The following is a 16,969-nucleotide window of genomic DNA, read 5'->3' as shown; positions in this document are numbered from 1 at the left end:
GAGGAGCAAGAGAGTTTGTCTCCCAACCTCACTAAAGTTGAATTTTTGTTTAGTGAGAAGTTGCTTTGGCTCTGCATGGGGTTTTAGAAGCTTTTCTAATGTGCTGGCTCTAGCTATAGTAACAAGCCAAGGGATTTCCTCAAATATAGGGTGTGAAATTAGAAGACCACAATGGTTCCACTCCATGCTTTAAAACAGTCATGCTAGATATTCTTGTGAACATGCAACGCATTTAACAGATTCTTCAGACATACACTGTTTTGTTAAAATGTTTTCTCTTGTTCTTTTCCCACTTGCTTGTGAAATGAAATTGTTCCTTTCCTGAAGAGCTCAAATGCAAACAGCCCACTAAATGGAAGTGATAAGGAATTGTATATTTAATAAATTTACTTGGTTCCCATGGAAGCAGGGATTTAAATATATACGCCTCCTGAAAGAAATTTGCTTAGCAGAGGTGAAATAAAGTAGACATACATTTGGAGTGTCAGCTGAAGAATGCTGTGAGGACTAAATTCTTAAAGCCGCTCCTGACATGTTCTGGCCAAACAAGGAAGAATAAGCTTGATTTTGCTGAAGACAGGTCATTTATTAAGATTCTTTATGTCGCTTTAGGTGCTTTTAATTTGAAGCGGGCAAGCATGGTAAATTATTACCCACCTATTTTCTGCTGCCTGCACTCAATGCTGCTTTACAGACACATAGAACAGTGGCTGTTGTTTCATCTAGAGCTCGAGTGCTGGGTTACAGGGGAAAAAATGCTTGCATTTCAATGGTCTCTGAAGTGCTAACATGTTTATCATAAAAAAAAGTAGGATGCCAATTTGAATAATCTTAGCTGGTGCATAATATCATAGATGGATCCTTCATAAATTTTATCTTGCTGGTCTGAATCTCTTATGAATAACCACCATGTAAAGGAAGGACTATGTGTATGTGGTGTCTAAGTATAATATGAATAAACATTACAATAGACAAAACCAAAACACTAAGTGCACTTCCCACAATTGCATACAAATAACTATAATTAAGATTTCTTTCTAGAGAAAAGTACATAGTAGTCAGGACAGTCTTACTTTCATGCCGTCTTGGACCTAGAGCCTCCAGCTCCACTGAAGTCTTTTACATCCTTTTTGTGCTACACACTGCTCTGGCGACCTAACCGACTTGGCTGACTACCTGCCACGTACTGCATGATGACCTTCATCTAAAGACCCTGGGTAACAGCCTTGATTTAGAGCTACATGCATTAGGGTGCATCAGCTCCATTGCACTGGGGGTGTAGGGGAACTCCAGTGTGGACTTCTCTCTCCCTTCCTTTCCCAGGTGGGCAGCTAAGGACTCCAGTGGGATGGCGACTACAGTCTCCGGTGGGATGGTGGCCAAGGACTCCGGTGGGATGGCAATTACAGACTGCCATGGGATGGTGGCTAAGGACTCCAGTGGGACGGCAGCTGAGGGCCCCCGTGGGACGGCAACGACAGACTCTGGCGGGATGGTGGCTAAGGACTCCCTTGGGATGGCAGCTACGGACACGCGCGGGCCGGCACCACCTGGCGCCTCCCGTGTGGATTGCCGCCCCTGACAGATCGCCAGCTGGCGGGTCGCTCTGTTTCGGTGGCCCTTGGCGGCCCTGAACTTACCTCTCAGCCGTTTCGCAGGAGAGCCGGGCACACTGCAGCTTTCCTTCAGCGAGCCGGGACAACCCTGCACAGAGAGGAGCGGGGCCGGGGTTAGCAGGGGGGCGCCTCCGGGAGCCTCTGCCCGGCCGCCTCGGCCCCGCCGGCCTCAGGCGCGGGGCCCTGCCCGCGGGGAGCGGGGCCGTGGGCCGGGCCGGGGCGGGCTCGGTGCCGGGGGCGGGGCGGGTGCCGCCCGGCCGCACAGCCTCCATTTTGCGGTGCAGCTGCGGGAGAGAGGCCGGAGGCTCCGCAGGTTTCCCGCAGGTGAGGCAGCCGGGCGGGGGCGAGGGCAGGAGCCGGCCCGCCGCCACTCGCGCGTCCGTCGCCTCAGCCTCAGCCCGCCGCCCCGCCACCTCCCCCCACGCCGCCGCGGCCCGGGGCAGAGCGCCCGGGGCAGGGCTCCCGGGGCCGCGGCCCCCGCCCGGGGCTCGGCAGGTGTCCGGCCGAGGGAGGTGCCGGCCCGCCCCGCAGTGCCGCACCCCCCGGCCGGGGGCCTGCCCTCCCGGTGCGGAGCGGGGGCGAGGTCCCGTTCGCCTCGGGAGGAATACCTGGCTCTGCGGGGCTGGCGGCCGAGGGAGCGCGGGGGGGCGACACAGGGCGGGGCGGCGGGCGGTGGCGGCCCCGCCGGGGCCCTTTAAGGGCTGCGGGGGCGGCCTCGGCTGGGGGCGCAGGTGTGGGCGGGCTGGACCGGGCCGGGCCTCCCCCACCCACCGTGTGAGGGGCCGGGCCGGGGGTCCCCGCGGGGTTCCCCGCGGTTGGCTGCTCCGCGCCCCCGTGCAGTGCGCCCCCGCTGTTACACTGTCAGAGCTACATCTACCCCCCCCCCCCCCCCCAAAAAAAAAGCCCCCCCGAGGCTGCGTGTGGGCCCGCAGCGTTGCGCGGGGTGTTGCGGCCCTCGCGCCCTCAGGGGAGCGGCCCGCGGGGGGGACCGGCAGCTGCTGCGCATCGCCTGCGGGGCTGTGCGGGGAGGGCGGCCTGCCTCCCTGCCTGTCTGCCGGCCTCCCTCCCTGCCTGCCGAGGGGTGCGCACCAGCCCCAGACGGCGGGGGCACGCCTGGCACTGCTGCCAGAGGCGAGCCCACCATCCCCAGTTGGCATCACGGCCATCTAGTTAGAAAAGACCTGACCTAATAGAAGCATCGGTCCTTTACTTGAGCCTTTATTACTCCTAATACTATTTTTTTTACAAAGAAAAAAGGGGAAGAAAAATCAGCTATATGAGCAAATGCAAAGAAAACAATTTTTTTTGTTTCTGTATTTCCAAAGAATGATAAATAGGAATCTAAGTGTTGTTAAGAAGGGGGGTGGTCAAATGAAATACCACCTTTCCCAGTGCCTTGGATCAGAAATGGAATCTTAGAAAAGGAACCAATACAACGAAAGTAAGGAAAGCATTAAACTCTTCACTGGTGCACGTTCACCGGAGGTTAATTTGCTAATCAGTGACACCACACAGCCTTGATGGCTTGTTGCTTGAAAATGCAGGGATACTCATGCCTTACAAAGGTTTTGGCCTGAATGTGTTTGCTTGTAGTTCAGAGATAAAACCAAACATTTAAATTTGTTCTAAATTAAGTATCTTACCAATAAGTCTAAAATTCTGTATATTTTAAGATGGTTAAAATATTTCTGGGTCCCATTTATTGTCCAAATTAACTTTTTATAGCTGTTGAAACAGCTGAGTTGCTGTCACCCGCTGTTGATTTTGCATCATGAAAAACATAGCAAGTTGGAAGTGGAAGTGATACGGTGCACTTCAAATTTTAGAGGCTTTACAATCCTGTCTTCTCAACGGTGTAACTTTAGTTGAATTACACGAAGCTGAAAAGCTGAAGAAGTTTCTACTTGTTTGTTTGGGTTTTTGTAATACTCCGTTTTGCTGACACAGTATTTTCCTCTTAAGCTGAAAGAGTGAAACTGAAATCAGAAGGAAGTGTTCCTGGTCATCTTGTTCCTGAAAGGAGTTACAATTAGTGTTAGAAGTCAGAAATACCAAAAGAAATGTGGTCCTGGAAGCCAAATTTAAAGTGCATTCAAGCAGCAGTTGGTAATATATACTGTATGAGTACTGATTTAATGTGTTTCTTCTTAGGGAAATAAATAGCCATTGGCAGTGTTTGTGATTAAAGCATAGATTTACAAATACACCTCATGTTGTTCTTCCCCCTTTATTTATTTGAAAGTGACAATCCAAGTTATTATCAGTGTGAGGCTGCATGGCTGTGCTTCTCTGTGAGGTGGTTTTGCTCTTATTTGAACTAACCTACACAAAATTTTAACGTTTTCCACATTAAGTCTCAAATGTTTAATTCTGTGACCACCTACTGCCTTAGTGATCCAGCTCTGTAAGAATTCTGCTTTCAGATCCGTTTGGTTTGGCCAGTGACTACCTAGAAATTTGAATAATCATTTGCTGTATTGTGTTAATTTTTTTATTTCCCATGTCCTTTGATTGTACAGCTGAGGTGCGTACTGCCTTAGACACATGCCAAGAGGAACTCCCAGGCCCTGATCAGGGGATCTGGCAGGCTAGTGTTAACATTTTTTAGCATTAGCATTTTTTTTTCCTGCCATTAAATGTTCCGTAACCTGGCTAATGGCTTCAAAACTCCCTGCCCAACAGGCTGGCAACATGATCTCTGTCCTGTTCTGCTCCTACTCCCCAAGCCCCTCTATTAAAAACGGGACTAAAATAAACAGTTACAGGCAGGAAACAGAAATACTCTATATGAATGGTGTAATGCTGGGTGATCGCCTGTTTCCGTCAAATTACCATTTTACACAGGATAGATCGGGTGCTGCTCTCCCTGCAGGAGCTGCCCCTGTGAGCGGAGGAGTGCAGGGCGATGGGAGGCAGGTGCTTGGTGTGGGATGGGGGCTCTGCTCTATCCTGACCCTTCTGTTTCTGTTCTGGCAAAGGGCTCAGCCCCCTCCTGTCGGCATCTCGCAGTGTATCCTGTATTTCCAAGTTCTTTTTGGAGGTTCAGGCCTCTTACCGTGTTGTGTCTATCTGACCCTAAGTAAGACTGCTAGTTAATTACAAAATTGAAGATGCTTCCCTTCTGAATCCTGCTTGCTGTGGTCATGTGTATGGAAAAAAAGGTTTTGTAAGCTTAATAGCTGACAAGCACTTCTGAGTAATTCTAAACCTACTAAACATATTGTTCAAGTGATTTAACAGGTAATTAGCAGGCACATTAACTACTACAAACTCATATGTAATGCATCGACAGTGAAAATACCTTGGTGGTTTTTTTTTTCACCCCCAGAATGTCATACCCGGGTTATCCCCCTTCTGGCGGCTACCCTGCTTTCCCTGGTTACCCTGTAAGTATGGCTCTCGAATGTGTTGCATTCCTGATGTATTTATATTCTGTGAATACCCCTTCTTACTACGCTCTGTGTGTGTGTGTAAATAGTAGCTGTCAGTTCATATACAGTATTCTCTAGAGATTATGGTCTTTGTTTTCATCTATATATCCCTGAGGATGACTTTAAAGTTGTTTCCTAGGAATTCCAAGAAGGAAGTTTAAGATATTTTTTTTCAAATGTTGACTGTTGTTCCAGAAAGATTTTTGATTGATTGTTCTTGTTTCAGTTTATCTTTTCCTTGTGAGTTTGTGTTTGGGTTTTTTTACTATCTCAGCAAATTATTTTTTTAAAGTATCAGTAGTTCTTACATAAATGAGGGTCTTTACATACAGGGTCAGAGGTAATCTCTGAACCAGTGTCTACCAAATATCCTGTGTACCCATATCCCAGGATTTAGAGATGCTGAACAAACTCCAGTGGCCGTTACTGTCAGGAGGAGCTTGGAATGCTTTACTCAAGTAGCCCAGCTTTCGTACGACACCAAGTAAATATTTTTCTGAGGACACTGTATATTGACTTTGACCCCCTATCCTTCAGCTGCAGGACTTTGTTCCACCTTCAGCTCATGACTGAACAGACTAAAAATTCCAATGAAATGTAATGGAAAGCTGGAATGTATCGGGTGTGGCTGGTACCTGCAGTCTTTTCAATTTGAAAATGCCTGCATCGTTTTCAGAGCTAGATGCAACTGTGTGCTTTTATTAGTATGGCACTGATCATGCTGTAATTGTGAGAATTTTATATGGTCCATGTTTTATGCGGTACAGAACTAGATTTAAGCTCAGCCTGGATTCCATTAAGATACTGAAAAGCTATAAAGATATACATATAAATACATGCAATAAATTATCTGATTATTTTGCTTTACAGTTTACCCTTGCTCCGTCTCAAACCAGACTTTCTGAACTGGCGAATTTCTTTTCTCCCCTCAAGGTTCTGCTGAACCCTCATGATCGTAGCTGTAATTTATTTTTAACTACATCTGAAAATATTCCCTTTTCGTTAGCTAGCATCTAAAATATAGCCAACTTCAATGGATTAATTTTGATTAGTTATCAACAGTTCTGGGTTTCCTAGTCTCACTCATGACACCCAAAGTGATAACCAATGCAAAGAAACCCAACATGAAATGAATTTCTTCTGCAATAGTGATAGTTAATCTGAGCTGGGATTTTCAGGATCCTGATTGTGGATTTGTAGTTCTAAATTCCATTAAAAACTTTTTGCTGAGTCTGGCAGAGGAAGGTTAGACTGTACCGCTGGGGAAGAGAATACTACATAGCTTGGGCACAGTAATCTGGGGTAGAAATCTTGGGGCAGCCAAACCCAAGGGGAATGTCTGAGCTAGACTTTACTGCTTTGCAGTTTATTTCTGTTTTCTGTGCTCAAGAATGAATGTGTACTGTATGTAATATGTGAACCATGTTTCTAAAGTTAGTTGGTAAAGATGCTTCGCAGCAAGTGAGTAATGAGTGCATACATTATGCTTCATTATGAAGCTGATTTTAAACACCTGATTTTTAGGATCAAGTATGTGTGACACAACTTGGAGGGTTTTCCCTTGGAGATCCTGGTCGATCAAGTAAATATTTCTAATGTACGTTAATGCTAATAGCAACCTTTGTGGTATGACTGGTAAGCCATACACGTAGCAAAACAAAGGCATATAGGTGTTTGACTTGTTCTTTTTATTTATAACCTGTAATAGGTGTTCAGTCTGACTCAGTGGTCCAGACTTAGTCATTGAACATCTATGCTTTATAACCTGGAACACAAAGGAAATGGAAAAAAAACCCAACACCTCTTATAAGTTCTTACCATGTAACATTTGAAAATACTGGTTGTGCAAGAGAGGCAGAAGTTTCAAAGATAGTAAGCTCTTAAAAGTCCTATAAAAACAGGAGTTGAGCTCCTAATGATTCGCAGAGAGCAAGCCCAAATGAGCTCTCCCCTTACTTGTGCAGGATAGCAGTAGCAGCTTTCCAGTAAAGGACCAGGGCTCCTGGGGCTGACAAGTCGAGTGTCACCCAGCATCACGTGTCCCCGGGGAGGAAGGCTAATGACATGCCAGGCTTTTGCAAAAGCAAAGCCAGCAGGTCAAGGGAAATGATTATTCCTCTGTGCTCACTGCTCACAAGGCCACACCTGGAGTACCCTGTGTCGTTGTGGCCTCCCAGCACAATACATGGACAAACAGGAGCGTATCCAGGGAGGTCTGCCTGCCTGGAGGAGAGGAGGCTAAGTCTTCTGCTGTGTAAGAAGGAGTGATAAAGACATTGGAGCCAGACCCTTGTCAGAGGTACACAGTGGCAGCTGGCAACAACCAGACGTGCTAATTTTAATGTGATTTGAGGAAAACATTTTTCACCATCAGAGTTGTCAGACCATGGAGCAGAGGCCCAGAGAGGCTATGGATTCGCTGTTCCTTGGAGATTCTGAAAATCTGACAAGGCCTTGCACTGACCTCATCTAACTCCAAAGCTGGCCCTCCTTTGAAGGTGGATGGGATCAGAGGCCGTCCAGAGTGTCTTCCACCCTGCAGCACTCCCTGACTCTGTATCAGCATCAGAAAACCCAACCAGAAGGCCCCCATCCAAGCTTCAGGAATTCTGCCGCTGCCACTTCAAGTGCTGAATCTAATTATATAATTTAGGTTTTTATAGACATGGACATTTTGGTAGCTTGAGGGTTTCTACCCTAACGTCCTGTTAGCAGGCGTACAGACATCCTGCTTTTGTGTTTCAGCCGACAGGACAAGAGTCTGTCTATCCGCCAGCTGGTCAATATTCCTATCCCGCTGTTCCTGGAGGATACCCTCCAGCAGGAGGAGGGACCTATCCTGCAGCACCACCAAGTGCTGGGTATCCAGGGGCAGCAGGATATCCTGCCCCAGGGGGATACCCTGCCCCGGGGGGCTACCCTGGAGCTCCCCAGACTGGAGGAATGCCACCTTATCCTGGAGGTAAGATCTTTGGTTAGAGTAGCCCTCGGGAGTGATTTCTGGCGTTGGCATTCCCTGTGCTTGGCAGCAGCGGTAAAGAAAAGCAGCTTTGTTCGGCGATGCGCGCAGGCAGCTGGGCAGGTCGCTGCCTAGCAGTGCGTACCTGCGTGCTGACAGCAGGGCCGGCACGGTTTTGGGCCACTGCACAGACACAGAGAAATTAATCTCTTGCATAGCTCTGCTCAATAACCTGGCTCGTGCTGTGTCAGAAGTCAAGTACAAAACGTTAAGTGTGCTGAACTCTTTATTCTCCTAGCTCCTACAGGCCCTGGCTTTGGTGTGCCTCCCGTGGGCCCCGGCTTTGGCGGCTATCCACAGCCGCCTGCCCAGAGCTATGCTGGAGGTGGACCCGCACAAATTCCAGGTGTGTCATATATGGGAAACCTGAAGCATCCACGGTTGCACCAAGAGATCCCAGGATAGGTAGTAACAAATTAGGCCCTTACCTTTGTTACTTCTAGCTGCTGAGGTTTGTATGCTGCACACCTCCTACCGCCTTTCTTGACAAGACCACTGAAGGGCTGACGAGAACCATCTCTATGGGTGCTGCATCCAAAGGGGGTGGCTGTCACTGATTAATGGTCAGGATGTAGTGGTTTAGGTGCTTATCCTTCTTCAGACTGCAAGTACCTGATAAGAACTGTGAAATCCAGAGTCCACATCCAGTGAGTACCTAGCTGTTTTGGTAATCTCAAAGAAATGGATGCATTTTTCAGATCTGTGTGCTTGTGATGATCCCTGGCACAGTGGGGCAAGTGGAAAGGAGAATGTGCACAGTCACTTAAAAATGCTGCGTTGTTTTTAATGCTTTGAGTGGTCAGCTACCATCAAGGAGATTTTCGTCCTGGAATGTGTCCGTCGTATTGGCAGAAGAGAACCCCCCCTTTTTTTTATGGTTGCTTTGTTAACTCTAGCAAGAACTAAGCTGCTGTTAAAATGATAATGATTGTACATATACATTACAGATAAAAAGAAAATTCCAGTACAAAAAAAATGTAGTTGTAGCTTTTGTATTCACAGAGCTTTTGATCACAAAATGAGATTCCTTCAGTTCTTTTTGCACCAATGAATTCTTAATATTTATCGTTTATATGCTAGTCATTTGAAAGCGTATAAAATGACTTTACAGGAGAGCACAGGACAGGCATTCTTCATTTGCCTGGGGTATCTTGGCTTTTCTCAAGGACAGCAGTGTTTAATAAGGAGAGATCCTTCCAGTTCCCACAGCACTGGTAAACTTAGTATTTTTAGAACTGCCTTGCTAGCGTATGTACCAGAATGCGTTTGTGCTTGCTTCTTCCCATCAGTCCCAAGGGCAGGAAGTTCAGTTACTGATCATGATAGGTATCATTACCTAGGAAACAGGTTTTGTGCAGTTGTAGGTCTGCAAATGGCTTTATTTTCAGATTAGATAGCATTTACGCCCATAAGAGGAGACCTAATTAATTCCTTTTGTCTTGTTCTTTACTTTCAGTAGGGTATCCTGGTGGACAAGCACCATCACCAATGCCTGGTCTGGTATGTGCTGTATCCTCTTCTATAATCAATCTTATGTGGCTTCTGTAGTTTTAATGCTTTTACAACTGGTTACCAACAACTTACAACGTGTTCTGCATCGAGAGTTCCCAGGTACCCGAACAAAATCATAGCTCTGTACCTGTGTGTACTCGCTAATCAAGTATATCTTCATCCATACAATGGGGTAAAAGCATCACCTGGGCATTGGTGGGCCAAAACCCACACAACTAATGTCGCCCTGATTCTGTGTTGGAGAAAAAATACCAAACTGATGGACGACAACTTCTGAAGTAATGGTTCCAAAGTTGTGGGTTTAATTTGAATTCATCTTGTGCAGGATAGCTAGTTACAAATGACTCGTTTATTTTCAGCCTGCAGCAATGGCTCAGGGTACCCAGGGCACAATTCAGGCTGCTCCAAACTTTGATGATAGAAGGGACGCAGAAATCCTACGCAAAGCTATGAAGGGGTTTGGTAAGTAAGCAGTAGAAGCTTAACTTCCCATTGAGCTAACTTCTTAATGCCATTTTGTTATTTTCTTCAATTTTTATTTAACCAGACATTTTTTCTGCCCAAGCTTTTCAAACGTCACGTTTCCAAAATGACTTGCATGTTTTGACAGACCAAGTTACATAGAAAATGTGGTAGACTTAACGGTAGTCCTTTATTATGTAACTGTGCCCAAATGCAAGATTATAAGATGCATATTCTCAGAGAGATTATTATGAATTCTTACTTGAAATTGCTCTTCTGTTTCCAAGGAACTGATGAGCAGGCTATCATAAATGTGGTTGCTAACCGCTCCAATGATCAAAGGCAAAAAATCAAGGCAGCTTTCAAGACTATGTATGGCAAGGTATGTTCACTAGTTCTTTGAATCAGTAAACAAACCCAAACCTTCAGCTGCCGCTTAAGGTGCGCGACAGCAGTTTAGTCCTGGGGGAGCAGTTTGGCCATTTTTAAAATGCACTTCTTCTGGTTGTACTCCTTGTGAGCGGGGCACGGCTGGTATTGATCGCAGTGTTGTCCTGATACCTGGCAGAAGCAGGGGTGGCGGCTGGCCCTGGCCCTGACCGTACGGGAAGCTTCTCTGCTTTAGATGCCTGACAGAAAACAATCAGGCTGAAACTGTCCTTGTATTAGCATCTGAAACGGCCGAGTTTTTTATGCACACAAAGTGCCGAAGTCTGGTTTTTCTTAAGAAACAAACTGAGACAGTGGTTGAGGATTGGTTAGTCAATAAAAGGCCGAGAGAATTTAATTTCCTCCCTCTGTCATTTTTGCAACTTAAAGGGAAATTTTATATTTGTGGCATTTTTCAAGACCTGACTAGGTCCTAATCAGTGAGGAGCTAATGGAGAAGAGCCGAGCTGTCAGTTTTGGACAAAGGGAAGTTCTTTGTAAGAAATAAAACAAAGCTTTACAGGAAAAACAGTGCAAAGGTAGAAATCTATCACAAATTCTAGCTTGATCTTTTTTCAGTGTATAATCTACGTGGCTAATACTCTCCAAAACCCTTTTTGTTATTATAATTGTACAGGATTTAATTAAAGATCTGAAGTCTGAGTTAAGTGGAAATGTAGAAGAACTGATTCTAGCACTCTTCATGCCTACCACCTACTACGATGCCTGGAGTTTACGTCATGCAATGAAGGTACGGTTTTCCTGTGAACAAAATAGTTTAAAACCATCGTAAAATGTTCATCTAAGAAAAAAAGAATACCTGATTCCTGCCTCGTTGAAAAATGCTGTAGCGGCAAACAAGCTTCGGACTGTGGGGCTTAAAACACTTTTCTGCTGCATCCCCCAGTTCCAGGCAATTTCTGCAGGATTAGCAACTCAGAGCAGCTGTCCATCCAGCAGAGGGTGAAATGCTGCAGGACAGAACTCTGTTCTCTGACGCTTCCGCCATGATTTTTGCTAAAACTTAGAAAGGGCCAGGGTGCCGTTAAAACTGTAACCACTGTTTAAATTGAAGGTACGTACCTCTCCTTACTAGGACAAACCGTTGTTACGGGAAGAGCTTTTTGGACTATCCCATTTTTTTCTGAAAGGACAACAATGAAAAAATATTTTCATGAGGTTAGATGATGCAGGTATCTGTGCAAGTATTAAGACTGCATTAGAGATTAGGTGAGCTCGTTGGTTTAAACTTTTTAACTTGGGTAAACTGGCACATCTGGTTTGCCAGAATTTCTTGCTTGTTTGAGCTGCAGCTGCGAGCAGGCGCCGGCTACTGGAAACAAGACACTCGACCCACGTATGTATGCAGACCTTCTACAGAAGACCATCTTAAACGAAGATCTGCCTTTAGTGGAGGCAATAGCCACTCTTGACTAGTTAAAAAAAAAGTTACAATACAACGTGACACTGGAGTGGATCTGTGTGAAGCTTCTGTCTAATCCTTGCCTGAATAGAGATGGCCATGCCAGTAGGATCTCATTGTACACAGAGCTCACAGTGAATTTTTTTTTTGGGGGGAAGGAAGCATCTATAAAAAGTTCCTGCTGGTGCTCCATGTTGAGGAGGTGGCCACATTTGGAACAGGGATCATGCTAGTCCACTAACCAAACCAGAATGTGTGTGTCGCGTTGGCTTTAATGATTACCGTAAGGCTCTGCCTGCCTCCAGTATGTTTCCAGGTTAAGGTTGCCAAGGAATTACCTTCCTAAACCATTTTCTGGATAATTTTGCCTGATGTCACTGTTATGGATGCATAATTTTGGGGTATTTTTTTGAACTGGTGCAGAATTGTATGTTTGAGTATATACAAGACTTGGCGCTTTCACACTGCCAGGGTACTCTTCTCACAATGTAGATCTGTATTAAGTTTTGCAGTAACAGATGACTGCTTAATTTCACAGCTGAAGAACACTGAATAGGTAGTGCTTTGTAGTTATGCCCTCTTTTCCTTTGCCTACAGGGAGCAGGCACTCAGGAGAAAGTGCTGATTGAGATCCTCTGCACAAGGACAAACCAGGAAATACGAGAAATAGTGAAATGCTATAAATCAGAATTTGGGAGGGACATCGAACAAGACATCAGAGCAGACACTTCAGGACACTTTGAACGATTACTTGTATCTATGTGCCAAGTGAGCTTTAGGTTTTTTTGATTATTTTTTGTAAGGTAATGGCGTACAGTCTGACTTTGATGCGTGTAGTCATAATGGCTCCATAAATAGCCTGTCTATGCTTAGCAAGAGCCAGATTTTTAAGAAATTAGCCCTGGGCCATTAATTTATTCCCTAATGACAAGATAAGACACTTCAGTCCCTCCTCAAGGAAGAGATACTTCCTATCTACAAATCTATGATGAATTGTGTGACCTAGTTTAGCACCCTACATTTATCTCAGAACTTGTGTGTAAAGACTTTATTGTGCAGATGTGATCAAGTGGTACGATAAAGCAGGGCTCCATGCTGCTGTTAAAGCAAGATGCTTTTTTATTTTTTGCATACATGAAAATAATTGGGGTGAATCTGGTAGGATAACCTTTGTGGTAGGTAGAACACCTGTGAGAATCCCTGTGAACAAGCCAAGCGGTACCACAGGGCAAAACTTCCCTCCCAAGTTACCCACAGCCTTCCCTCCCCTCACAGAACAGGATTAGGGAGGTGCCGCTATTGAAGTGGATGAACACTGGAGCTTGCTCACCCCATATCATTTACTAGGGATCCTTCCCTGTTGCAGAACAGTAACTTGCCATTCTCCATGTTTAGGAAGAAACATGTACTAATGCAGCTTCCCCCCTTTCTCCCCTCAATCTGCTTATTTGCTGTGCAAACTTCTGGGACGCTTCCCTCTCTCGTTTACCTCTACCTTTGTGAGAGTTCAGCTACGACTATTTGGATTAAAAAGTCAAAATCCACAAGAAAGCAAACCTTTGGAAGCTCATGCTGCTAACTTTTATTTTGATAAATGCAGCAGTTTACAGCAACTGACAACCACATCATTAAATATTATCTTAACCACTACAGATACAACAGTATTTGAGAGCACGTAACGCAGCCTGCTCAGCCAGTATATTTAGCAGTATCCATCCATGCACTGGGCAGCAAAAAAAACCCCAAACAACTGAACCCGAAGCACATACAATGTCACATAAGCCCTACTGACATATTACAACTATGGTAGGTGCTTTCTGGAGACATTCTTACATGAAATTAGTGAATTCTAAATAAAATAGAAGACCTGAGATATTTCAGGTGTGCATATTCAGTAAGATATTTCATGAGTTCGTTTGGGAAGATTCTTTGTAACTTGAAGCCTAGAAACAAATTGAGAGAAAGCTTATGTTATTAAGTAAAATGGAGAATTAAGTACAGTACTTAATTAGAACTGTGAGGTGGTATGTAGGGGTGCAGTTGTCTGAGTCAGTATATCTACAGTTCAAAGCATCCCCACAGCTGGGGTTCTGGACCACTTTGGTATTTGTTGCCTGTAAGAAATACTAAACCAAAGAGGAGTTTCAAAGCAGTGTAATGTGTTTCAAACTGGTGTTACTCCTGCTTCAGGCTTCCAAGATACATGCTTGGGGTCTACACTGCAGGCAGTTAAAGCATAGTCTTCTCTCTAATCTTATTTGACGTGTGTTGTCTTTTGCTTCTAGGGTAATCGGGATGAGACTCAAACTGTGGATTATCAAAAAGCTCAGGAAGATGCTCAGCGTCTGTACCAAGCAGGGGAAGGAAAACTTGGGACTGACGAATCTTGTTTCAATATGGTTCTGGCAAGCAGAAGCTTTCCCCAACTGAAAGCAACAGTTGAGGCATACTCCAGGGTAGGAGTTCTTACACTGACTAAGCTCATTTGAAATCAGTGATTAAGGTTCTAGTTGTTGTTACATTTCATTATTCATATATTAATCTCATTTATTTTGTAGATTGCTAATCGTGATTTATTAAGCAGCATTGACCGAGAGTTTTCTGGAAACGTGGAACGTGGTTTGAAGACTATTTGTAAGTGATAGGTACTTCCCTCCCCTTATCCCTTGGGAATTAAACCTTCTAAACATAATTGAAGAAGAATCCAATTCAACACTGGCCATACGGCAAACGAACACACAATCTGAAACTCTGCTAGCACAAAAGTAACTTCAAGTATTCAGATTATTCACTTTACACTTAATTGGAGAACATAAGCACCCACCCTGAAGTCAGTTTGAAACAAGAGAAGGCTACCCAGACTCTCTGGGAAGGCAGGCAGCCACACACCAAGGGGGGTCGCTGGGTACTGCTGTAGCTGCATGTTTCGGAGCTTTGCAGAATGGTGCGAGTCCCAGCGCAACGGAGCCGTCAGCGGCTGCGCGGCACCTCAGCAGGGGCAGCTGAGCCACCCCCGGTGAGCTCAGAACCATGAACATGAACCTGTGTCAGGCACAGTTCCCTTCCCGCTCCTTCCCCCGAAGAGCTCAGCATTTGCTGTGGGGAACTTCAGCAAAACCCAGGGCCTGTTGTGAATTCACCTTTCCCTGCTGGCTTGCTACAGTAAGGCAGTTCAAAGTAGCACAATTTGCTGATGGTGAGAATCAGAATCAGATTTACTAGTAAGTCTGCAGACACCAGCCCTGCCGGTGCTTACCAAACTGACAGCATTTCTGTAGCCGTAACGGCTAAGCAGAAACTTCCCGCTTATTCTGCTCAAGAGTTTTCCAGGAAAAGTTCAACTCTAAGAATCATGTAAAAGAACAAAGGCTCGTCACCGAGACTGAACAGTCTAACTCAGACAAGATCATTCTCTACCACTAAGTGAGAACATTTTACGGTCGTACTTTTCTTAATGAGATTCTAGCAAAGAACACAAGTAAAATACCTTGTATCCCAGTGCCAAGCTGTCCAAGGGGAATAACTTTTTAAATTACCTGTTTGTGAATTTAAGTCACGTGAATGATTAACTCATTTGGTCAGCTCGAAAATAAGCTGAGCACGACAGAACGGTTCCTGTAATCCACAGTAACCACATCTTCAGTGCCTCCCTCTAGTGAAAACCCCAAACCGATCCTGCCAGGTACCACTACACAGCATACAATACCGGAACTAATCCTAAAAATGTGCTTTATTGCAGTGCAATGTGCTTTAAATCGCCCAGCCTTTTTTGCAGAAAGACTCTACTATTCTATGAAAGGAGCTGGCACAGATGATTCTACCCTCATCAGAATCATAGTCACTCGGAGCGAGGTACGAAACTCTCTCCTCTCTAAGTGTCCCTTGTAGCAGAAAGCTAGCTCCTCGCACCGGCTGGTCCCCTCGTCCCCTCGCAGCTGCAGAAATCACCTATTGCAAGGAGGCTTTTGGGGGGTTCAGACTCAGATGAACGTGGTAATTTGTTCTAAAGCCAGCTTTTATATAGTAATTGCATTACCTCTGGCTAAGGGAGTAACAGTGCTTGTCTTCCTTCTGACCAGGGCTGCCTGTCCACGCACGCCCGAGGGGTCAGCTGGCAGTCAGGGCAGTCCAGTCTCACAAAGCAGGGACCAGCCACTGGACTCCGCTTCGGGGCTGCTGCCCCGTCCTCCGGGGTCCCAGCTGGCTGTGCGGTGCGGAGCCCGTGGGGGAGGAGACGCGGGGTGCCTGGGGGCTGAGGTCACGTGCCCTGTTCAAGTTTTGTGCTTTTTTCTTTCCCTTTGCATAGATTGACCTTGTGCAAATTAAACAGATGTTCACGCAGATGTACCAGAAGACTCTGGCTACTATGATAGCAAGCGACACAAGCGGCGATTACCGGCGCTTGCTGCTGGCTATTGTTGGTCAATAGAAGAAGATTCTCTGCGTCTTTTTGGTGGTTTTTTTTTAAAACAAACTAAAGGACATGTAACATGCTTTATGCAGACACTGACCATCCGTATGTGTAAAAGAATAATTTTAAACTTTGTATAATCAAATATGCCTTCTTGGTGATTCAGGAAGCTTGCTGCACTTACAACTGCCTTAATTTACAACACATAATATTCTTTATTGTATAATAAAAGATATATCTTGTCTATTAACACCTAAGCCTCAGTCCTTTTGACCCAGACTCCCCCATGATTTAACTTTTGTCTCAGCCAAACCTCCAGCACTCAAGTTTCTTGAAACACCTGAACTTAATGGCTGAAAAAACTGCAATGAAAAAAGCCAGTACCTAAATGCTAACGCTGCAGAACACGTGTGCATGGCCGTATGCCGTTGTGACCTAGACAATACAAATGACTACATGGATGTTTTCAAAGGGTTTAAAAGGAGCTTTGAATAGCACATTGGATTTTTCAGAAAGCCCCGGCAAATCTGCCCCTGCCACGAATGTAACAGAAGCTGCAAGCCCAGCAGCTAGCACCGTGCTTCCCGACAGCCCTGAGCGACGCGCTTCCCAGTCCCGTGTGTGTTACAGCGCAGCGGCTCGGCAGCACCAGTGATGGTCCCATCC

At 45.5% G+C, this 16,969-nt stretch overlaps 2 protein-coding genes across 3 annotated transcripts in view; one reads left to right on the top strand and one right to left on the bottom strand.

The window, feature by feature from the left end:
- The first annotated feature begins 1,835 nt into the window (after positions 1 to 1,835).
- On the top strand, positions 1,836 to 16,555 carry ANXA7 (annexin A7). 2 transcript variants are annotated; one of them, XM_037400300.1, is made up of 13 exons: positions 1,836 to 1,940; positions 4,945 to 5,002; positions 7,793 to 8,009; positions 8,305 to 8,412; positions 9,526 to 9,566; positions 9,938 to 10,040; positions 10,328 to 10,422; positions 11,107 to 11,220; positions 12,490 to 12,660; positions 14,178 to 14,348; positions 14,451 to 14,526; positions 15,632 to 15,744; positions 16,199 to 16,555. In XM_037400300.1, the coding sequence occupies exons 2-13, from the start codon at positions 4,946 to 4,948 to the stop codon at positions 16,319 to 16,321; spliced, it is 1,389 nt and encodes a 462-aa protein (XP_037256197.1). In that variant the 5' UTR covers positions 1,836 to 1,940; position 4,945; the 3' UTR covers positions 16,322 to 16,555. The 2 variants fall into 2 exon arrangements, with proteins under 2 accessions (XP_037256197.1, XP_037256196.1); XM_037400299.1 differs by having other exon boundaries at positions 9,523 to 9,566.
- The window catches only part of PPP3CB (protein phosphatase 3 catalytic subunit beta), a 47,943-nt gene continuing 44,417 nt past the window's right edge, over positions 13,444 to 16,969 (bottom strand). The window contains exon 16 of the transcript XR_005106192.1: positions 13,444 to 13,835. The gene's annotated coding sequence lies outside the window, so the exon portion shown is untranslated. The remainder of the gene's footprint in view (positions 13,836 to 16,969) is intronic.

The sequence above is a fragment of the Falco rusticolus genome, chromosome 9 (assembly GCF_015220075.1).
Source record: "Falco rusticolus isolate bFalRus1 chromosome 9, bFalRus1.pri, whole genome shotgun sequence".
Classification (NCBI taxonomy): domain Eukaryota; kingdom Metazoa; phylum Chordata; class Aves; order Falconiformes; family Falconidae; genus Falco; species Falco rusticolus.
The sequence above is the reverse complement of the archived record's forward strand: the minus strand, read 5'-3'. Positions and strand labels throughout refer to the sequence as shown.

Coding starts and splice junctions, on each gene's coding strand:
- ANXA7 (XM_037400299.1), top strand. CDS start 4,946: ATGTCATACCCGGGTTATCCCCCTTCTGGCGGCTACCCTGCTTTCCCT. Junction 8,413..9,522: donor TGGACCCGCACAAATTCCAG/GTGTGTCATATA, acceptor CTTTACTTTCAG/TAGGGTATCCTGGTGGACAA. Junction 14,527..15,631: donor ACGTGGTTTGAAGACTATTT/GTAAGTGATAGG, acceptor GCTTTATTGCAG/TGCAATGTGCTTTAAATCGC.